Source organism: Nyctereutes procyonoides, unplaced genomic scaffold (genome assembly GCF_905146905.1).
Source record: "Nyctereutes procyonoides isolate TBG_1078 unplaced genomic scaffold, NYPRO_anot_genome, whole genome shotgun sequence".
Classification (NCBI taxonomy): domain Eukaryota; kingdom Metazoa; phylum Chordata; class Mammalia; order Carnivora; family Canidae; genus Nyctereutes; species Nyctereutes procyonoides.
The window spans coordinates 35,488,370-35,511,956 of record NW_026575020.1 but is presented as its reverse complement, the minus strand read 5'-3'; the positions used below and the strand labels follow the sequence as shown (position 1 = coordinate 35,511,956).

The window sequence follows — 23,587 nt, the reverse complement described above, 5'->3', positions numbered from 1 at the left end:
CAATGGAGGGCTCATCTAGAGGGTCTGAGCTTTGGTGGCAGACATGAGTCCCAGTCTTGGCTCTATCACCCTGAAAAAGCAACTTAGCCTCTCAGAGCCTTGGCTTCTCCGTTTGTGAAATGGGTGGTTGTGTGGAACAAAGAAAGGGAGCTCTGGATGGTGCACTATGCCTTTTCCCCAGAATTGGGGGGCATCACCGCAACTGAAGTTCAGGGCCTTGAAGTGAGCAGTCAGTTCTGACTTCCTTGGCTCCTAACACCCCATCAGGGGAGAGGCTCCTGGAGTATAGCCTCCACTGTGCCCAGGTCCTCTGTGTGTACCCACAGGGGGCTGTCCCTAAATGCACAGCATTTAGCCTGAGGGTTGTACAGTCTTTGGGAAAGACCATCGGGATTCTGACTCCCAAGAACTTGCTGTGTGACCTTAGCAAGTTGCTTTCCCTCTCTGTGGCTCCACCTGTCAAAGCTGGAGCCGGAGGTGATCTGCCCCCTGGAAGTTGAGATTGGCCTGTTTTCTTGTTTGGATCAGAGAGGTAAAAGAAGTTTGCTTCGTGATTTTAGGGTGGCAGTGTCCTGTTTTTGTGCCTTCGTTCCAAGTGATTGGTCGTGAGGGAGAAAGAGCAGGGCAGTAAGTGAGGGCGTTTCGGGTATCCACACACCGGGTTTTTATGAAGTCTGCAGCAATGGGAGAAGCCGCTAATTGTCAATGATATTGAGGGCAGAGCGAGAAGACGCTATTGTCCGTACCCCTGTGTACAAGGGGGAGATGTCATTTGTATTGATTTTACAAAGCTCATAATTGAAATTCGTTAAAGGGCTTGGTTTTTTTTGGTGGTGGTGGGGGAGTTGGGCAGTGCTAGTGCCCCAAGTCTGGGGTGGTCATGGGGTCAGAGGGAAGGAGGCTGGGGAAGCTGCAGATGGAGTAGCTTTTGCTGTATTGTGGCTGTTCACATCGTCATTATCACATTATCTTTTTAACTCTGGAGGGGGGCTAATTAAGTGAAGTAAATGAAATCAGTGGGAAGGAGAAGGGGGGGCAGGGCAGACAAGAGGGAAGGTGGGGGGGAGCCAGAGCCTGTCCTTCCGCTCACCTTCTCCCTCCTTCTTTAGCCATCCTGGGTGTCTCCTGAGCTCCCTATCCCTGCCCATCTCACCTCTGCCTGCTGCTGCCTCTTCCCTCTGCAGACCCCCTCCCGCTTCTCTTCTCTCTCCTGTCCCTCTCTCGTCCACCCTTCCCATCTGTCTCCCACTCTCCCCTCCTAGCTCACTTCCTCCTGACTCCTCCACTTTCTGGCTAAGAAGAAGCAAGGGCTGCCCGCCCACTTACCCACCTGCCTGCCCACCTGTCCAGGCCTCCCAGGAGGCTCTGCTCAAGTGGAATGCTCCAGATGGAGAGTAGAGGGAGACCTGTGAAAACAAAGATGTCTGTACCCTCAGAGCCCCACCCTGATCCCAAGACTGGGGCCAGCAGGGCACCAGGAACATAGAGGATGGCTAGAGACCCACCATGATTTGCCTCCCCATCACCATAGCAACTGCCTCCATCCTTGGCCCTGGTACCCAAGAGGGGAGCCCTTGGGCTCCAGCCAACCTCCCTTCCCCAGGCCTTTCCAAATGTCTCCCTCTGGAGACTGCTTTCCCAAAGGACCAAAGCCTCTGGTCCAGGTGCCCCAACCCCCACCTCACCCCCACGCAGGCCCCAGCTGATTAGAAGGTCCCACTCCGTTCTGCCAAACTGTGCCGCCCAACAGCCTCAGGAACAGAGGAGACGGATTTAAGCAGCAGCAACATTTTGGTCCTCACCTCTTCCTCTTTGGTCCATTGGCCCCCCCCCCACATACACCCTAGCTCCTTGCCCTTTTCGCCATCCACCCCTTGGCAGTAATTATGGTGTGATTGAAGCTGCTCCACAGAGAACCGCTGACACCTCTGTCTTTTTCCTGTAAACACGGGGAGATGAAAATAGACACTTGGAGCCGCTGTGCGTGTCACTGCGAAGATGTCTGTTGTCTCTTCCACCGCGACAGCGAGACTCACCTGTCATCTCCTCCTTCTTTTTGCGCAGTGGTTTGTATGCCGACTGTCAAAAGCCCCAAATCCACAGTCTTTTAGCATCAGGTTTCTGTCAGTGGTTTTTTTTTTAAGTCATTTTTTTTCCAGAAGGACTACACAGAAATCATCTGTACCCCTACCCCTGTGGAGAGGAGAGGGGAGATCTTTCAAATACTCCCATGCACACGTGCACACACACACACACACACACACACACACACGATAGCAGCAACCTGAAAACAGCTTTTTGATCAGTCACAATTAACTTTAACACCTAGGAAAAGGAGCAGGAATATTAATTGTGCCGTGTGTCAAGGCTGTGCCTTTCCTCTTGCCCGCGATGCTTCCTGTGGCTGTCTTGGGGGGTTGATGGCCATGAGGCTGGTGCTCAGGGCACAGGGGCAGGGAGCTCTACCCACCAGACACTCTATGCTCCTTCCTCGGGGAGCAACTCTCTTGGGCCAGCAGCAGGTGGCCCTTGGGCAGGTCAGAGCTCTTCCTAGCTGGAAAGTACCGGTGTCCTCCTAGCACTCTGCACACAACCATTGATGTTCTTTCTCTGGGCTGCTGGGAGGTGATGCTGCAGAGTCGGCCCCCGTGTTCTAGAGACAAAACCATCAGCATGTACACCACGTCAAGACACAGTGTGTCTGTGTACTTAACCTTCCAGGCAGGTCTCAGGGGAAGTTGGGATGAGGAACAGTTTGCCTGGGGCTCAGGAGGTGGCTGAGGTGGACGAAGGTCACACAGCAAAGCTGAGCTGGGAATTCTGCGAAGGTTTCATTTCCATGAGCCTTCTGGTCCCCAGCCTTAGCCCTGAAGGTACCATTTGGCCTGTGCCCCCCGCCTGGCCCAGCAGAAGACAGAAAAGCAAGGAGTCCGACTTCCCGGGGGCCAAAAGCAGGAGGGCTCCAGTCATTGGCCCACCTGGGCTGGCACGGTTGAGACTCTGTGCCAATAGATGGGTAGCCTTTGAAACTTTTTGGGTTTTTCCAAAATCTAGCAAAACTAATCCTTAGAAGGCCTGTTTCCAAATCGATAAACACCCAAACTCTTAGTATGTCCCAGGATGAAAGACCAGGAAGCTTGGGTCAGTCACTATATTCCCAGAGATAAAGTTTCTAGGAGAGTTGAAAACTTGCCCCTTTAACATTGTGGTCATCTCTGCCATTCTGGAAGCAGACATTTCTAAATGTTCTGCAAACGTCTGTCTTTGTAAAGAGGTGACTAAACCAGTGGGTCTTGCTCCGTTGCCCCGGAGCCATCGGGAGCCACTTGTTTGTGGCACCTTGCTGTCCCCACAGGAAGGGCCCTGACTTCTGTGCCAAGTTTTTGCAGGTTTTCTGTGCCTCCCCTGTTCTCACCCAGCCAGCCAGCTGTCTCCACCGCCAACAGCCTTTTTGGTTCATGGCTCCCAGTTGCTCCATGGAAATGGATGACAGAGCCTGTTTGAACTGTGTTTGCAAGAGTGACAAGGAGACTGAGTGAGGGCCTGAACATCGCCCCGGGACTCCAGGGCTTGGGGCCAGTGCATGATCTTGGGATGTTGGTGCTTTCCTGCTGGGGAGGCCGTTTGCCCCTAAACGTCACGATTGGATCAGAACAGCAGACATTGCCCAAGAGCCACACTAGTGAAATGAACAGGCTCTTCTGTGGCACCTGGTCTCCAGGTGGGGCTTTGACACATATGTCCGCCCAAGACCAAGATATCAGGGGTCTGCAGATAAGAGAATCACCCCCCCCCCAAGAGGCTCTTTTCTGCTTGGGAACACCTTGGAGCCAGGATAAGAGCCCCGGCCTGTCCTCCTCGGCCATGGCTCCTCAGATTTGTGTTCCTTTTCATGGCCTGGTAAGCATGGATCGCTTTGCCAAAGACTCTGAGAAGCAACCTGGGCAGAGAAGGGAGATCTAGATGCTGCTCACACCAACCTTAGGCTTCAGCCTGCCCATCTGTAAAAGTGATGTTGAACCAGATTGGCATTTTAAGGACTTCCTGGTGGAGCCCGGGGTTTGCAGAGGGGCCTCTGCTCCCTGCAGCAGGGCCCAGGCTCTCCCTTCCCTATGTTAGGCTTCTGTCAAAGACTGTTTCAACAGTGCAGCTCAAAGTTAGAAGAACGGGGCACTGATGGTCTGAAAGGGCCTGTCCTGGCAGCCAACATTTCTCTAATTTCTGAGTGAAAGATCGAACATCAGGGGGTTCTCAGAGGAGGACATTTCTGGCAAGTGGCTGCACACTCAGCCATGCTCATGGCACCTTTGGGCTCCAGGTTCGAAAACAATCTCCCTTCTGATTTAGGCGGGGGGGGGGGGTTGCTAAAAACATTTTTCAAATAGTGGTGAAAGGGACATAACATTTACCATTTGAACCATTTTGAAACCTACAGTTCAGTGGCAGTAGATACAGTCACTGTTGCGTGGCCATCATCCCCATCCACCTCCTGAAATCTGTCTTCCCAAGCTGAGAGCCCCTCTCTGTAGCCCTCCCCCACCAAATGACAACTTCCCACTGCCCCATCCCCCCACCATCCCACTTCCTGTCTCTACGAACCTGGTGACTCCAGGGATCTCATCTAAGTGGAATCAAGGTATTTGTCTTCTTGGGACCAGTTTACTTCACCCAGCATGCTGTTCTTCAGGTACACCCGCCCTGTAGCAGGTGTCAAGAGTCGCCTCCCTCTTTAAGGCTGAATAATATTCTACTGTGTGTGTGCCACATTTTGTTTATCTACTCAGCTGTTGATGGACATTTTGGTTGCTTCCGCCTTTTGGCTGCTGTGAACAGTGCGGCCATGAACATGCGTGTACAGACAATGTGGAAACACAGTGGTAAATTTTTGGGATCACTGAAAATGTGCCCCTTTAGCACTGTAATGATGTGTGGTGGGAAGAAAGGGCAGTCTCAGAGTAGCATTTGTAGGATGGGGACAGATCTTACCTTCTCCCATCGGAATAGTGGACGCCTGGCAGGTTTTCCTGTGGTCAGTTCAGCATGCTCCCCTGATTTCTTAGAAAGGCCATGTTGCTGGGGCTAGAGAGGGTCTGGTGGTCCCACCTCCTGGCGTCTTAGTGTTCTCAAATCCAGTGTGGGACTACCAATCAAACCTCCCGGCCAGCCAGCACCAGGCTCAGCTCAGGGTCAGGCCTCTCAGTGTCACTTTGGACACCATTTGGTCTAAGCAGGTTGTTTAGGAAATGGAGAGACTGGGCCTGGGGTCATCAGGAGGGGGTTTGGGCAAGACCTTCTGGTAGGGTTGGGGTTTGGATTTGGGCCCCATCAGCAGTGGGCCCACGGGGCAGCAGACAGCACTGGTCAGGGGCTCGGCGCCTCGACCCAGGCCCCAGCTCCACAATGGGCACTTTCTTTCCCCTCCTGGGCTCAGTTTCCCCATCTGTACATGGGATGAGTGCAGGAGCCCACCAAGCCCTCTGCCATCACAGAGATTGGGGTTTATCCTCAGAGACGTAGCTGCCAAGGGAGGCACTGGCTGAAGGTGGCATGTGCATGCACACGTGTACACGAGTGTGCATGTGTATGTACAGCTGTCTCCTCCCCTGGCTCCCCCATGGAAGGGAGGAAGGGATATTTGGGGGCCTGGGCTCTACTGTGGTTGGTTTAATTACAGGTTTTCAGCCGCGGGCCGGTGGGCACGCGTCGGGAAGGAGGGGGGAACAGCTCCAAAACCCTATCATTTTCCAGCGTCTGAGGGCCTCTTCAAAGGGGGGCATCCAGACATTTTCTCCACAAGCCGCAGAGTGGACTGTCGTGGCCTCAGCATGAGCATAATGACAGGCGCATTTTGCAACAAGCTGGGAGTGAATGGGTCCGACCGGCTTGTCTCCTGTCAGACGAGTCATTATTATTTTTTTTTTTTTTTGTCATTTGCTGACAGTTTGGGTTTCATGCATTTCTCTCTTTTTTCTCCTTTTCCCCCTGCCTGGAAAAATGGCTAGGTATCTACGAGACCCCAGCAGGGACGATCCTTTACCACGCTCATTTAGACATCGAGGCCTTCACCATGGACCGCGAAGTGCGCAAAATCAAACAAGGCCTGGGCTTAAAATTCGCCGAGCTGGTGTACACGGGTACGTAGCGCACGTGGCTGCTCCCCCTCCCCAAGCTGATGGCACCCTCTTCCAGTCCCTCCCCACCCACTGCCATCCTCAAGAGAGCCCAGAAGGTGCAGGTTGGAGGAGTTGTGTGAGGGCAGGAGACAAGGAGTGAGGGAGTTGGGGGGCTGGCACTGCCTTGTTCACGGGGTGTGAAGGGAAGCATGCCAGTCACCCCAGGATGTCCAGCTGCCTCTGCCACCTGAGATTTGCACGGCCTCAGCAGGGCCAGGGAAGCATCATGTGTCATTCTTAGGGTGGCCAGCACCTCGCACACGCCAGGTGCCAGGCCCTGTGTGGGGACATGAGCCATCCTGGGGTGAGGTGGAGGGTGGTCCTCCCAACATTCCTAGGAGAGCCACAGCTGGCTCCTTTTACAGATGAGGAAAGGGAGCCTCAGAGCAAAAGGACCTTGTACAAAGTTCCATGACTGGAAGTGGCCTAGCTGGGGTTGACCCCCAGTTGGGCTGTCCCCGGGCAGAACCTGGGGCTGCCACAAGCAAGGCAAAGCCAGAGCCAGAGGCAGCCCAGGCACCAAATGACATCAGCACACAGTATGGGTGGGTCCCCCTGTTACAGGTGAGACCCAGTGCCTTATCTGTCACAGAGTTAGAATCCAGGCCTCCTGGCTGCAAACCCCTCCCTCACACCATATGACAGGGGTCCCCACATCCAGCCCACCTCCCATTTTTGTTCAACGCACAAGTGAAGCCTAGGTTTCTATACATTTTTTTTAAATGATTGGGGGGAAAACTATTCAATACTACCATTTCTTGTCCCATGAAAATTCTAGGAAATTCAAACTTCAGTGTCCATAAATAGTTCTTTGGGCACGGCCACGCGCATTGGTGTATACGTTGTCTTTGGTCACTTCTGAGCTACCATGGCAGAGTTGAGTAGTTTGTGAGAGAGACCATGTGACCTACAGAGCCTAGGATATTTACTATCTGGCCCTTTACAGAAAATGTTTGCTGACCCTCCTCTATAACATTCACTGTCTCCCTAATGTGAGAAGTCACATCAAGCAGTCCCTCTGAGCTTGGGCGCAGTGAGGGTGTGGGGGACAGACTGCTGCCTGAGGCCGGGTTGACATCTGTGGGGGCCTAGACATCAGGGGAACGCGGGGAAAGTGCATGTTAACAATCCCTATCTGGGATAAGCCTCTGCTGCCCTCGCCTTATCCCCTCCCTCTCCTCTGGAGGTTTTATTTTCCTTTGAAAGCTCCTAATCACTGTAACTCATCTTGGGATTTCAAGGGGACTCCAGTGGTTATTGGCTGGGCGATTTTTCCCTCCCATTGTATCTGGCAGCTTTGAAGCTGGGTCCCCCCCTCCACCTCCCCAGGTACAGACAGGTGTTTAAATACCATTGTCTCCTGCGGGCTCTCTTGCTCCGCGGGGTTTCAGCAGAAAGGTGGATTCTGGTTACAAAGTAGGAGAGTCATTAAGCATGGCAGGCCCATAGAGGAGAGCACCTGGCCTGGGCTGCTAGCTCAGAGGCTTCTCCGGGAGGCCAAGTGGGGGCCGCCTCCAGCCGCCCTCCCCTCCCACAGCCACCACCTCTCTTGCTGCGGGACCCTGAGCTGGGCGCTCACGGGCATTACCTAGTCTTAACTACACAGGGGTGAGAAACTGGTTTCTAGGTTTCACAGCTGATGAGTGGTGGTGTTGAGCCCAGGACAAGCCAGCTGCAGAGGCCAAGTGCTTGGCCAGGCCAGTGGATCCTCGTGGGGGGGAGGGGGGGAGGGGGAAAGGTAAACTGGGGTCCTTGGGAAACGAGATCAAGGGGCTTGGTGGCATGCACAGGGGTCCCTTGGGATCCGGGGCACAGCTTGGCCCCAGCCACGGGCTCAGGGCCCCTACACCTGACCACCGGGTTGTAATCCTTACTGTTACCCACTGAGCCTTCCAAATCCCCAGATGAGGTACAATGATTAGGAGCCTTCAAAGGATTCTTTTTATTTATTTATTTATTTTTTTTTTTATTTATTTTTTCTTCAAAGGATTCTTGATGCTCTATTTCCCAGGTGCCCCGACATCACCAGGCCCCTGTAGATGTCAGCCCGGCCTCGGGTGGCAGCCTGTCCCCACCCCAGCTTGGAGGGGCTATTTGTTATGACTTCTCATGTCAGGGAGACATGAACGTTACAGAGAGGTTTAAGCAAATGACCCGTGAATCTCCCCGTGCCTCGGTTTCCTCATCTGAAGAGTGGGGATAATAAACATACCTAGAACAGCACCTGGCACAGAGGAGTGGGTTGATATACTACAAATGCCTGGTGTGTTTTCCAAGGGTAGAGGCAGGGACCTGGGGCCTTACCTCTGGGTGGGTTTATGACCGAGTAGGTCTGTCTACCTTGATCCTCAGTTTCTCCTCCTGTAAAATAATGGGCACCAGACCAGGTCTCTTCCATCTGGTTCCATCTAGCTCCCACTCATTGAGCCTGCCACTTTGCTGTAACACGTGGCTTCCTCAGAGCACAGATAGGGACACTGAGGCACAGAAGAAGCCCATCTGCCTCAGCCCCACTGCTAGGTGCCCTGGTGACTGTGACCACTGTTCATTTCCCTCTCCTCACCCCATCCCCAAGTTTCTCTATGGGCTTGTACAGACCCTCTCCCTCCAGGCATAGGCCCTAGTCCCCACCCTCAGGGTCATTCTGGCAGGACCCTGGCTTCAGGACCTGTCTCCTTCATTTTTAAAAAAAATTTTTTAAAGATCTTATTTATTCATGGGAGACACACAGAGAGAGGCAGAGACATAGGCAGAGGGAGAAGCAGGCTCCTCACAGGGGGCCCGATGCAGAATTCAATCCCAGGACCACCAGGATCACACTCTCAGCCGAAGGCAGACACTCAATCACGGAGCCACCCAGGCGTCCCAGGACCCATCTCCTTTAGGGCATGTAGCTTACCTCCTCTCCCTCACCTGTTTCTTCAGCAGAAGAATGAGTATGATGCACAGCTCATACAGAGGGCTGTTGTCCCAATTAGCATAGTGCTTGGCCCACCCCCAGACCTGGGATACTCACGCAGCACCACAAGCTCACTATCCCTCAGCCCAGGCTGGAGCTGCTGGGAAAAGAAATCTGAGTTCAAGACCCCCATGCAGCAAAGGTGGAAGATCCTGAGATAAAGCCCAGGCCAGATGTTCCCATGTGGGTGCACCTATCTCTGACTCCATCTCCTCCCCGTCTTCCAGCCTGAGAGCTTAATGGTCTAATTATCCTGACTTAGAAAGATGGCCAAAAAAAAAAAAAAAAAAGAAAAAGAAAGATGGCCAAGCGACTGGGGCATGGCAGGGGGCAGCCATCAGTGTTCCCTCCCATGCGGGTCTAGGCTAGAGTCAGGAGCACTTTTCAGGATCTTGCTGTGGCTTGGGACACTTCTCCAGGTGTCTGTCTGTCTGTGCAGTGAGGGCTGGCGGAGGCCATATTCAAATCTCAAACCTAAAATGCTTAGTGCCCGGCCTGCATCCTATCAGTGAATCCATCCAACTCGCCAGAGAGTGGTCAGTAATATCTCATTGTGCAAATTATCATTGCGGAGCAGGATCTAAACCCAAATGGCAGGTGGCTGGAGGGTGACGACCCTGCCTGGCCCTCCCCCACCTCTGCAAGTCACTGATCCCATCCCAGAGAAGCTTGCCCCCCTTTCCCACGGAGAGCCTCAGCAGGTGCCCCTGGAGGCCCGGCCTCCAACAATAGCCACAGACCCGGGGCTGACCTGGCCCTTTATCAGGGCAGGAGATCGCGCACCATCTGGCCTCACAGCTGCCCAGGTGGGCTCACCTTCCCAGCTCCGTTTCACAGAAATCCTACCCCTCGAGCTGTTCCTCCCCTGGTCCTGGCCACAGCCCGCCTGCCCTGCACAGAGACCAGAGCGGAGATGGCTGGCTGCCTGGCTGCAAGTCTGAGCCCGTCGGTGCTGAGCTGCAGGCCCCAGGGCAGCCTGGGGACTGAGCACACAGCCTCCAGTGGTCTCAGGGCTCTGGAGGGACAGCATGGAGGAGGGGACAGTGTGGGGGAGGAGGAGGTAGCACATTTCTCAGGTACCTTGGGTACTGATGAATGTTCTGTCCACAGGCAGTAAAAGTCTAAGATTATCATACGAAGCAGAGCTGTTATAACTAAGGTCAGACCCTGGTCCCTCACTGCAGCCTGTGCATGCTCTTGGGGAAACCTCAACTTACTTCTCTGGGCCTTACTTGTTCACTCAGAAAAGAGGGTAAGGGAACTTTTCTCCTAGGGCTGTTTATGATGTTTCAAAGAGCTAGTCCAGGTGAAGAATTTAGCACGGTGTCCATGCTACATACATAAAAATATTTGCATAGGAAAGTATTAGCAGCATGTAGACAGTTGACTGACATCTGAGGGGTGGGGCAAGGACTCCAGTGTGTGGACACCCAGGGGCCTCTACCCACAATAAGCGCACTAGTCCTTGGAGGGGGATACTGTGTCATCCCCACTCAATAGATGGGGAAGCAGAAGGACAGAGCAGTGAAGGGAACACACACACACAGAGTCTTTCTGCCCCTGAACCACCACCCAGCTGCCCCTGGGAAGATGAGCATTCCCATCGCTCAGCCCTGAATCTGGCCTGAGGTCTCCTACCCGACAGCTATCTGCCATCCTCATAAGACTGAGCTCCCTGTGAGCAAGCCATGGCGTCCCTTCACGGCTGTGTCCCCACGGCCTGGCCCGTTGTACTCCTTGAATGTCTGGCATGAGGCAGAGGGTTGGCTCCCCTCCTCCCAATCCTTGGGAGGTGATGCTTGCAAGAGCAAGGAGGGCCCCTCCTTACCCACCAGGGACATGCAAGGTCAGAGGATAGGCACATGGACTTGTTCCTTGATGCAGCTGTTTGTAAGCGTTCTTTGTGCCAAGACCCTCCCGCCCCCAAGGTCTGCCATGGTGGACTGCGGGACAGGGTGGCCTCCCTACACCCCCGATCCTAGGCCCCAGCACAGTGGGTCTCCCTAGCACCCTCTGTTTCCCATCCCTGCAGGTTTCTGGCACAGCCCCGAGTGTGAATTTGTCCGCCACTGCATCGCCAAGTCCCAGGAGCGTGTGGAAGGGAAAGTGCAAGTGTCCGTCTTCAAGGGCCAGGTGTACATCCTCAGCCGGGAGTCCCCACTGTCCCTCTACAACGAGGAGCTGGTGAGGTAGGTGCCCCATGCTTGCCCCCCAGCCGAGGAACACACCCTCACGGCCACTGACCCTTCCAACCAGCTTTCTCAACAAAGATGTGCCTGAGCACGGGGAGGCTGTGGGGGAGCCAGTCACACAGGGAATCAACGCTACCTCTACCCTCCTGGACCTTCCAGGCTAGACAGGGAGAAAGGCACCCATCAAATGATCACCTGAATGTAGAATTAGGAAAGACGGTGTTGGGCTGTGAGGAGGCACAGGTCTGACTGGGGATTCTAACTGGGATGTGGAGAAGCTTCCTGAGGAAATCACTGCTGAGCTGGCCTCCAAAAGACAGTTGCTAAGCAGGTGGAGAGGGAGCTTGGAAGCTTCCAGGGACATGGTCATGTGCAGAGGTTCTGGGCATTGGATGAGTCCAGAAGGTCCCAGGCACGCTGGGAGAAGGGGGTCAGAGCAGGAGGGTCCCGGAGGCAGATCTTAAAGAGGAGCCATCAGAACTTTGTTTCTTGAGGGTCCTTCTGGCTGCTCCGGAGAATAGATCCCAAGGGACATGCCAGCTGGGACCAGGCTGACGGGTCTGGAGGTGGAGAGAAACAGAAGGATCTGGCAAACGGTGAAGAGGTTAAGAATGGAAAGGGCTTGGATATGGAAAGGGATGAAGCACTTTCCGGACTTGCCCGGCATGAACAGCTGGGCGCACTGGGGTGGCAATTCCTGAGTTGAGGGAATTCTTGAGAGAAGGTCCTGCATTTGGACTCAGACACCTTGAGGGTGAGTCATCTTCGAGCCAGACCAGGAGAGTGTCTGTCAAGCCCTCAGACACACCAGCCTAGAGTTCCAGAGAGAGTGGGTGGAAGACAATGGAGAGTTGCAGACATCTGGAGGTTTCCCAAAGCCAGGAGGAACCTGGCCGGGGCCAGGGGGGCGGGTCGGAGTCACCTGGGATGGGAGCCAAGGAGGGGGTCTCTAGGCCATACCGAGGATGCTGCCTCCAAGGCCCCAGGGCCAAGCTGCAGAGCCCTGGTGGGCCGGGTCAAAGGCAACCTCGGCTCTTGAGTCGCATCTGCACCATGCCTTCCCCGCGGACCCTTCAGAGGTCACCTGGCCTCCCAAGAGGTGGGACCCGACGGCCCCACCCGACCCCAGTCCCCAGCCCAGCTTAGCCCTGGCGGAGGCCTGTTGGGAATTAGCGGGCGAGTTTTGTTTGGCGGTCAATATTATTTCCCTCTTTCCCTGTCTCCTCGCCGTGCTGAGCTGCTCCCCCCTTCTGTCTTTCTAAACACTTTATGAGCCATAAATATAACCGAATCAGTTTAGATCAGTCGGGGTAAATGTCAAATTATCTTCTCTCTTTCTCTCTCTGGCTCTTTCTTTCCTCCCCCTCCGAATCAACAGCTTCTAATAATCTGCCCAACCCTTCATTAAGCCTTACAGCCTCACTCAGGGAGATTAAATGAAGAAAGTAAAAAGGGGAAGGAAAAAAAGAGAGAAAAGCAGGCGCATTTATTCTCACTGTGTCTCCGACCATTTCCCCTTTCTCTTTGATTTCTACATCGCTGGCTTGAAAGCCCTTGAGTGACAGCCTCACAGGGACCAGCGAGGAAGCCGCGAGAGGTAGCAGAACTGGAAATGCCGTGGCACAGTAGGTAGAAAGTAACGTAATTATAGAGCAGGTCAGAGCCACTCGAATGAACAAAAATAAAAGCACAGAGGTTTTCTGTAGACCGTCAGGGGAGGTAAAAAAAAAAAATCATTGTAAACTCTTTTTCCACCACCATCAGCCACCCCCACCCCCACCACCACCCCAAACCACAATTTTAAAAGAGGTTTTTCAGCTCCCGAGAAACACCTCTGGGAACTCTTCTGCAGCCTCATGCTCCGGACAAGTTTGTCCCCGGACCTGGGCCTCTCTTTGCAGGGGCTGCCGGAGTGCACTGGATGCCCCCCCAGGGGAGGGGAGTGGGAAAGTTTGTTTTGACATGTGCAGGATGGTGATGAAGAGGAGAGGAGTGCCTGGAGGGGAGCTGGAAGGGGGTCTGAGCCCTGGCTTCTCCCTGAGCTGAGCACAGGGATCCTTCCGAAGGGAACGGGTGATTCAGGCAGTGGGAATGTGTTTCACGATTTGATTTGTATGTGTGTCAGGGGGTAAGCTTTATCATCCAGAGCAAGGTCTGTAAAAGGGATCTGCAGAGGCTGATGCTTTAGGGGATGCCACGAGGTAGCCCCTCCAAAGTCTGACATCGCCCCCCCTTACAGGGAACTTGCTGATCTGCTCCTGAGACCTGGAGAGGCCAGCAGAGGTGGGGAGGAGGAGAGACGGGGGTGGGAGTGTGGGAGTTCTTGTGCTGTTTCACAGCCCCATGAAGGTCAGGGCCAGGGCATGGTGGGGGTAGGGCAACAGAGCCCAAGTCCTGAACAAGTTGCAGGATAGCTGAGCGCAGAGAGCCCACTTATAGAAAGTCCACAATCCACAAAGAGCCAGCCAGAGGCACAGCCTTAGGGTCTTGGGGAGGGGGGGTTGGATGACAGATTCCCCTCTGCCCTCTTCCTCCCCAATCTCACCTCTCCAGAGAAGGCTCCTGAGGGGACAGGCTGCCTCCTTGTCATCAAGAACCTTAAGACTGCTTTGTCCTCTCCTGAGGCTAGAGTTCTGGGGACACAGGGACAAGGGGCTGATTCAGAGTAGGACGCGTGAGAAACAGAGGGACCCCATCCGCACCAGAGGCTTAGAGAGTGGCGGTACTGAGACAGATCTGAGACCACAGTGCCCTGAACTTGTCCTCAAAGAGCTTATCACAGTCCTAATTAAGGCAGATGGGTGATTGATGGCTTACGTCTGCTGCCCCACCTACACACTATGGGCCCTGTTCTTGTCTTGCTCCCCGTTTCCTCAGCACCTGCAGACCTTAGGTGCCTAAAAAATACCTGAATAAGTGAATGAGTGAACAAATGACATGAGTAACAGTGAGTGTGAGCCAGGTGCTAGCTACATCACTTCACGCAGGGCCAGTAATAACATGGAGAGGCCCATTTGGCAAGTGAAAGCCTGAAGCTCAACAGGCAGGAGGATGTGCCCTAAGTTCTTTGGGGGGGGGGGGGGTAGAGAGGAGATGCAGCCCCAACCTGAAGGACTGTGGCTGGGAAGTATTTCTCAAAGGATAGCTAGGTGAAAAGATGAAGCCTGTCGAATCCAGAAGATGGGAGTTGTAGATGGGGGAAACATTTGTCACAATGACACTGACCAGGGGATCCCTGGGTGGCTCAGTGGTTTTGCGCCTGCCTTTGGCCCAGGGCACAATCCTGGAGTCCCGGGATCGACCCGCGTCGGGCTCCCGGCATGGAGCCTGCTTCTCGCTCTGCCTGTGTCTCTGCCTCTCTCTCTCTCTCTCTAGGTCTATCATAAATAAATAAAAATAAATCTTAAAAAAAAAAAAAACAATGGTGCTGACCAGGTGCTTCTCAGAGCCAGCTGGTGTGGGGCAGGTGCCAGGTTTGTAGATGGACCAGACAGGGTCTTCCCGGGGGCCTCCCTGCCCTGAGAGCTTCAAGAGAGCTGTCACAAATCTGAGGCTGTTCTGTGCACACCCTGTGGCTTCCCAGGGCCTCCAGGCCCCTGGATGCCATCAGCTAGCACTGGAGATGCCTCTCAGATCCCCTTCGCCACTGCCCCCCCCCCCCCCCCCCCCGCCAGCCCTGAGAAGCCAAGCTGGCTCACAGGTGTGTCCTCAGCTTGCAAACACAGTTCTCTGGTTCCTAGGAGGATTTCAGCAGATAGCACTGACTGAGCCAGGACCCTCTCTGCCAGTTCATGTAGCAGGGATGAGGCTCCTTGCTCCCCAGCCCTGGGCACAGTGCCTGGCCCTGAGTAGGGCTCCTGAATTGGACAGAAATGCAATGAGAAGCCAGAGTTTGGGCCAACCCAGCAGAGATACCCTGGGTTTCTATGAACCTGAGCTGTCCCTAGCCCCAGAGAGCCTCTGACGTCAGAGGTGAGGCCTGGGGGTGTGCTGACTGGCTTCTCTCTCTCTGCAGCATGAACGTGCAAGGTGATTATGAGCCTATCGATGCCACTGGTTTCATCAATATCAACTCCCTCAGGTGAGCAGCTCTGGCCTTGATGGGTCTTCAGACCCCCCCCCCCCCCGCCCCGGGTGTGGGTAGCAAGCTCTGATGGGACCTCAGATAAGCCCTAGAGAGACCCTCCCTTCCCGTCCCTCTGCCCACGCAGCTTCAGTGCCTGCTCCTATTCTCAGAGGGGCAGAAGGCACAGCCAGAAGCCACTGAAGGTCTGGGGCACTGGGGTTCCATGTTTCTGAGTCCTGTCCTTTGCCTTGGACACTCAGTCCAACCCTCTGTAGCTGCAAGAAGGACTCCACCAGGAGCCCCCTTGCTTGGGGAGGTTAGAAAGAGAAGTGGCTGAGAGGTAGAAGGGAACCTCAGAAAGTCATCAGGCCAGAAGGCACCTGGTACCTACCTACATGTCACCATACCTGAGCTGCAGGTCTAGCTGGAAACTATCCTAGCCACGTGGATACCCATGGCCTAGTGAGGTAGCCCACACCATCTGAAGCCACTGAGACCTGCGTCCAAATCCTGGCTCTGCATTATGGTCTCGGCCTCCCTTCTGGACCCCTGGGAACACAAGTGGGGATGTTGACCATAGCCACCTCACAGGTGTGGCCAAAGTTAGCATGAGTCCTGGGAAATCAAGCACTCAGCCCAGACTTCCGCCTGCAGGAAGAGCACGGTGACTGGCAGCACACGTGCTCAGCGTGGGTGTAGCCCGGACACACACAAAGGCAAACAGGGTCATTTATTACCGGCAGCTACTGTACACTAGCCTCCAGGCACCCTCCTGGGTTGTCTCATGGCATTCTTACACACAAATTTGCACCTCCAGAAACAGGCCCAGGGTGGTTAAGTAACCTGCCCACAGTCACCCAGCGAGGAAGCCGGGGAGCTAAGTCCAGGTGTGTCTGTCCAGCTCTGGGTTCTGATCACCAACATCCTTCTCTCAGGGCTTGGCATTGGGAAGAAGGCACGAGTCTCTCTAGCCTCCCTGACACATGTCCTGGACACAGAGCCACCATTTTCTCCGAACGCCAGGCTCTTGTCCCTGGAGCTGAGACTGGGAGAGACGATGAATCCAGCTTGACCTTCCCTGGTGCTCTCGGGGCGACAATCACCTCCACCGCCCCGCCTCCTTCGCCCTCTGTATTTTATGACTATAAACCCTTTTAAATGGCTCCAAACACATCGGGTTTTCATAATGGCCTCTTCATCTCTCCCATTGCCAGTTAAATGCTTTGTCTTCAACAATGCCAAGCAATGTTTTCCCCCAAAGATAAATTAATTACATTATCCTGATTGGATGGCAGGAGGGGCCAGGGCAGGAGTGGGAACAGAGGCGGAGAAAAAAAGACAACTTCACACACATTTTAACTAACAGCTGCCCCCGCCACCCAGGTTCTGCCTGAATTAATTGAACCGAGTGCGTGTTGTTATTGTTAATTTACATTTTTCTTTGTTTTGAATCTGGTTTACAGGCTGAAGGAATATCACCGCCTCCAGAGCAAGGTCACTGCCAAATAGACCCGCTGACAATGAGGAGCTGGGCCTCCTCCTTTGCCCATCTCCTGAGCACAGGCACTAATTGTTGTGATAATTTGTAATTGTGACTTGTTCTTCCCGGGCTGGCAGCCTGGTGGGGGTGCCAGGCCCCAGCTTTGTTCCCTGCTCCCCAGTAGCCTGCCCAAGTGGTCATCAGTAGCCTGCCCAAGTGATCATCAGAGGAGAGGGTGAGGTTGGCGTCGGTGGGGAGATGCAAAATGACAATTAAAAAAAAAAGATACATTAGTCTTCCGTTTCTTTATTTCTGCATAAAGAGGGTATATGTGTGGTGTCAGTCATGCTCTTCTTAGACCAACCTTTGTGTCCGCTCAAAGCCACCAAAGCCAGCTTTGGCTGGGAAACGAACTTCTCTGGAAGGATGGTGCCCTCTCTCCCAGCAAAAACTAGGAAATCCAGATGTGTCCCCCTGGGTCTGCCCAGTTGTGTCATCAACTGTGGCCCGCGTGCCACATCACAGGGGAACAGAGGGGAGTTTGGGGGACACCCCGGGGAGCTGCCCTGCCATTGCCCACAGAGGACCACTGGGAAAGGTGGCCACGACTGACCCCCCGAGAGCCCCCCACCACTGCACAGCGGCCTCAGTAGCCCAAATTGCGGAGGAGGAGGAGGAGCCCCGAGTATGAAGAAAAGCCTGAGCAGAGAACCCAAGAGGGCAGGCACAGAATAGAGCAGACACCCTTGGCGGAGGCCACCTGGCCTGCAAGGTGCCCGCTACTGCTCCTCCACCAACCAGGAACCACAGCCGCAACTTCTGTACAATGGCCCCGCCCCCTCAGTCGGGGCTCATTGGGCCGTGACTGGACACCTGACCCAAGCTGGGCCAATCAGAATCTCACTCCCAGGAACTGGGCGGGGGCAAATAGCCAGAAGTGCCGACCGGTACACCTGGGCAGGGTAGGATGCTCTGTGCCCCGGGAAGCAGAGGGGGTGGAAGGAAGCAGGAGGAAGGAGATGGGAAGAGAGAGTTTGAGGTTTAGGATCCCAGTTCCCAATCTGGTATGAACCATGATGCTGGTGGCTTTGGGGTTTTTGTTTGTTTTTGAGGAGATTCCATGCCCGTTGCAGAGCCCAACACAGAGCCTGAACTCAGGTTCCAAGATTACGATGTGAGCTGAGATCAAGAGTCAGACAACCGACTGAGCCACCCAAGCACCCAGGGCTGGTGACATTTATGATGGCATTCCTTTTTCTTTTTAAATATTTTATTTATTCGTGAGAGACACACAGAGAGAGGCAGAGACATAGGCAGAGAGAGAAGCATGTGGGACTCAATCCCAGGGTCACAATCTGAGCCGAAGGCAGACGGTCAACCACTAAGCCACCCAGGTGCCCCTATGGTGATATTTCTTTTTTTTTTTTTTATTTTTTTTTTTTATGAGTCACACACACACACACACACACACAGAGGCAGAGACACAGGCAGAGGGAGAAGCAGGCTCCATGCACCGGGAGCCCGACGTGGGATTCGATCCCGGGTCTCCAGGATCGCGTCCTGGGCCAAAGGCAGGCGCCAAACCGCTGCGCCACCCAGGGATCCCCTATGGTGATATTTCTTAATCTGGATTCTGTAAGACACCTGGGGTTCTCAGAACCAATTATCATTTAGGGCTTAAGCTTGATGAGAGAATTCCTGATACTTGCAACTAGAAGTATCTTTACTGGGAAGACTTAAGTGCTAGTTTCTCTGGGCTTTGCCCTGGTTCTGATCTCCACTCCACTGCCTTTGTCAGTGAGGGTTTCTTTCCAAACGAGTTTTGTCTTGAAAATGTCTTTTTTGGGACACCTGGGTGGCTCAGTGGTTGGGTGTCTGCCTTCGGCTCAGGGCGTGATCCTGGAGTCCCGGGATCGAGTCCCACATTGAGAAGCCTACTTCTCCCTCTGTGTATGTCTCTGCTCTCTCTGTCTCTCATGAGTAAATAAAATATAAAAAAAAGAAAAAAGGAAGAAGAAGAAGAAATATTTTTCTTAGGACACCTGAGTGGCTCAGCGGTTGAGCACCTGCCTTAGGCTCAGGGTGTGATCCTGGAGTCCTGGGATCAAGTCCTGCATCAGGCTCCCTGCATGGAGTCTGCTTCTCCCTCTGCCTGTGTCTCTGCTTCTCTCTGTGTCTCTCATGAATGAATAAATAAAATATTTTTTTAAAAAGGAAAATGTCTTTCTCTGATTATAAAAGCTATAAATGAATTACTCAATATTAGTTCTGCCAAACACTTTGCTGTACACTTTATTCACATTATCTCACTTGATCTTCAAAACAATGTTATTTTTGTTGTAGGTAGACACTTTCATCTCCATTTTGCAGAGGAGGCAACAGATGCAGAGAAATTGATTTGCCAAAGGCCACTCAGCTAGCAAGATGAGAGCCAAGAACAAAACCTGGCCTGGCTGACCCCCAAGGTCTTGTGTTTATGCCCTTAATCATCCTGATAGACTGCATCTTACTAAAAAAGTTAAAATTTTATGGCAAGAACGATCACCCATCAGCTTACTACTCAGTTACAAACACTGCTTATACTTAACGTATTTCTTTACGGTCATATTTTTCTATGCTTATAAATATTTTTGCAGAGTTATTTAGGTTAAAGTATTTTAAAAGCTGGTGTTGTTTTGTGTTTTAAAATGTTAACATTAGGGTACCTGGATGGCTCAACGGGTGAGTGTCTGCCTTTGGCTCAGGTTGTGATCCCAGAGTCGTGGGATCGAGTCCCACATCAATCTCTCCTTGGGGAGCCTGCTTCTCCTTCTGCCTATGTCTCTGCCTCTATCTGTGTGTCTCTCATGAATAAATACAATATTTTTTAAAAATAAAAAATTAAAGTGTTAACATTATATCATGAATAGTTCCCTACATCATTAAATCTCTTCTCAAACACAACAGTTACTTAATGTTCTGCTATATTGAAAAAACCCTTAAATTACTCAACCTTTCCCATTTATAGATTTAGTTTTTCCACATCTAAATTATTTTTCTGCCCTTTGCTGAATTTAATTAAGTATTTTTGGTAGTTTGTTGCTGTTGTCAAATATTTTTAAAAGGTTAAAAATAATGGGTGCCTGGGTAGCTCAGTTGGTTAAGCATATGCCTGCAGCTCAGATCATGATCCTGGGATCCTGGAATCGAGCCCCTCATCAGGTTCCCTGCTCAGTGGGGAGTCTGCTTTTCTCTGCCCCTCTGCCCTTCCCCTCACTTGTGCGTTTGCACTCTCTCTGTCTCTCTCTCTCCCAAATAAATAAATAAGACCTTTTAAAAAAAGATTAAAAATAAGAAAAGAATGCTCTGTATTTATCTTCATGTAGGATTGGTAATGTTTCTTTCTTAAATGTTTGATAGAATTTGACCAGTGAAGTTATCTTGGGCCTGGAATTTTCTGAGTGGGAAGCTTTTAAAATATAAATTCAGTTTCTTTGATTCATACAGAGTCATTCATGTTGTCCATTTCCTCGTGGGTCACTTTGGGTAATTTGTGTCTTTTGAGGAAGTTACCCATTTCATTTAGGCTACCAATTTTATTGGCATAAATCCTTTCATGATATTTCCTCATGATCTTTTTCTTTTTTCTCTCCAAAATGTGTTTATTGGGATAGTTTCCCACTCATCTTGAGTCAGGTTACTTTTAGCGCTGCTTCCATCTGAAGGAATATCCTTCTGGAAACCTTGCTTTTCCTCCTGTCAGCTGGCACAGGGCAGTGGAGCAGCCAACACACAAAACTAATTCGTGCACAGCTAAAGATGGTAGTGATTTTGTATCAGCCAGGGCACTTCACATCCATGAGGGTCCATACCAGGTTCTCCTCCTTGTGCTTCCTCTTGTCCTCTCCTGGGGACGGATGGAGGAGGTCCTTCTAGAGGAGCATGTTCTCATGGGGAGGTCATCACCTCCAAAAAGCCTCCTAATTATCTTTTTTTAAGTATTTTATTTATTCATGAGAGACACAGAGAGAGGCAGAGACATAGGCAGAGGGAGAAGCAGGCTCCATGCAGGGAACCTGATGTGGGGTCTCAGTACCAGGACTTCTGAGCTGAAAGTGAACGCTCAACCACTGAGCCACCCAGGCATCCCTTTAATTATCTTTTTAATGTATTAGGATTGATAGTGATGTACTTCTTTCATTACTTACCTTGGTATAATCTGTATCCTTGCTTTTTCTTGATCAATGTAACTAAACACTTACCATTTTTTGTCCCTTTAAATGGAATATCTCTTTTTTTCTGCATACTTTTATTTATTTTTTATTTTTTATTTTTCCTCTGACCAGATTTATTGAACATAAGAAAACTCTACATACAAAGTGACCTGGACATGCTGCTTCAAAACATGATCCTTTCTTACTAATGTTCTCATAAGTCAGTCCATTGGGTGTCCAAAAGCAGTTTACTCTAAAATTAACAGAAAAGTGCCCAATGCACACTAAATAAATGGTCTAACTATTGGAACTTTAGTCGTTCTACAAGATAATGAACGTAGGTAGGATGGAGCCTCTACGAAAGGCCGCTGGAGAACTGATGAGACGTCAAGAGGCCATTTTGTGCACTGCCACCGTGATGCCGTCATGTTTCTGGATCATAATGTTCCCATTATCTGACTCTAGACACACCACAGGAATATCAGTGGGGTCTGAGGTCAACTTCGTTGCTTGCTGGGCTAGAACAGATATCACCCCAGCATGCTCATCGGACAGGGTCCCATGGCAGCTCTGTCCTTGTTCAGTCCTTGAGAGTCCGTGCACAGGACGCCCACGATGGAGGGGTTCTTCATGGTGTCCTCCAGGTTCTGCTCCAGGGTGGCCTCCATGCCGCCGCCACCGCTGCCGCCCTTCTGCATACTTTTAAGATTTCTTTTTATTGTTGATTTTTGGCAATCTAATTAGGAGGTGTCTTGTTATGATTTTCTTACGTTTATTCAATTGGGGTTCACCGAGCTTGAACCTGTGAATTTTTATCAAATTTGCAATCATTTTGGCAGTTTTCCTTTCAGTTAACATACATCACGTAGTTTCTCATCATTGTTCTCTCCACCATGGCTCTTATCTCACTTAGCATAAAACCCAAAGTCCTTACTACAGCCAGCACCAACTACCAGACACAGAAGTGAGACCCCTGAGTCAGGCCTAAAACGACAGCAGCTGCCCTAATGATCTCACATGAGACCAGCAGGAGAATCACCCTACTCACAAACTCTGGGCTAATTAGAATGAATAAAGTTTTGTTCTATTGCATTAAGTTTGGGTTATTTATTATGCAGACACAGATCATTGATACATTTACTATGGCTTGTGATCCCTTCACGATCTGGCTCCCTACTAGCTCCCTTCCTCCCCTCCTCCCACTCTCCTCCTCACTCTGTCCAGCTCACTGCCTCATTTGCTGTTTCCCAAATAGGCCAGCTCTGCCTGGACCCTCCTCCCTGAGACAGCCACAAGGCTCACTTGTTATAGAACCCTGACCTGGCACTTGCTATATATACTGTTTACTCTGCCTATCTCTGCTCCGTATCACATATCACCACCCAGCCTGTTATGCATTGATTTGCTTTGTGTGCCTAATAATTTTTTATTGGATGCTAGGCATTGTTGGGTGTCTCTCTCACCAGGACAGGGAGGTTCATGTGAGAAGAGATCAGGTCTGTCTTATTCACAGCTGTGTCCCAGATGTTTGAACCCATGCCTGGTCCATAACAGGTGCTCAGTAAATATTTGTCAAATGAATGAATATCTACCTAGTCCTTCATTAGCTCAGAAGCTATATCCAAGGAGCTTCAGAAACACACACTCCCTCTCCCCCCAGTTCAGGGCCCTTCCCTGCTCTAGAAGTATAGGGAATGGTGCCTAGGCATGCCAGATTTGTTCCAGTCCAATCCTCATCCCACAGCCCAGGTCATGCTTTCACTTACCTCCCATAACTCGTGTTATTTCACTCTAGCCACTACCTACAACCTTGACGTGCCACCACTGCCCCGGCTATCATAACCATGCACCCCAGCTCTACTGAGAAGTGGGTAGGAAACCACCACCTTAGGGAATCTAGAGAAGGGTCACTTGGACACTGAGAAGTTAGGATTCTTAGTGTTTCATACACAACTGTGCCCCATGTGGGCATGTAGGCATGGCCAAGTGGTCTGGGTTGCTGATGGTTTCAACCAACAGCTCCCAGCTCTCACTAGAACCACCTTGTTCTTCAGCTATAGGCCTTGTTGTGGAGGTTAGCTCATTGGGAGTGACTCTACTTCTCTCATGGTAGAGTTTATCCTTGGGAGACCTAAGATTCCCTCACCCCCTGGCTATAGGCTTCCATGAAGTTGCCCCCAGACCACTGTAGAAGTCCAGGTCTGTCTGAATCAGGTCATTGCCAACATTGGAAATCTTTCTCCGGGCATGTTCTTAGTTCTCAAGTCAATCAGGAAATTCAAGGGGTGCCTGGGTGGGTCAGTCAGTTGAGTGTCTGACTCTTGGTTTCAGCTCAGGTCATGATCTCAGGGTCATGGGATTGAGTCCTGCATCAGACTCCATGCTCAGTGGAATGGAGATTCTTGAGATTCTCTCCCTCTGCCTTTCCCCCCATTATGCTCCCTTTCTCTCTATCTCTAAAATAAAACATCTTTAAAAAATCAGGAAATTCAAATAGATATTAGATGTAGATGGGGTTGTCAGT

The 23,587-nt window shown here is 51.7% G+C and overlaps 1 protein-coding gene and 1 pseudogene across 3 annotated transcripts in view; one reads left to right on the top strand and one right to left on the bottom strand.

Annotated features, from left to right (window-relative positions):
* Positions 1-17,163, top strand: part of ASS1 (argininosuccinate synthase 1) — a 52,948-nt gene extending 35,785 nt beyond the window's left edge. For all 3 annotated transcript variants that reach the window (XM_055333369.1, XM_055333364.1, XM_055333380.1), the window contains 4 exons: positions 6,003-6,134; positions 11,165-11,321; positions 15,340-15,405; positions 16,854-17,163. In XM_055333369.1, coding sequence (XP_055189344.1) covers positions 6,003-6,134; positions 11,165-11,321; positions 15,340-15,405; positions 16,854-16,899 — 401 coding nt within the window. In that variant the 3' untranslated portion in view covers positions 16,900-17,163. The remainder of the gene's footprint in view (positions 1-6,002; positions 6,135-11,164; positions 11,322-15,339; positions 15,406-16,853) is intronic.
* A 4,017-nt stretch (positions 17,164-21,180) lies between these two features.
* LOC129515853 (ragulator complex protein LAMTOR5-like) lies at positions 21,181-21,731 on the bottom strand (annotated as a pseudogene).
* Positions 21,732-23,587: the final 1,856 nt, after the last annotated feature.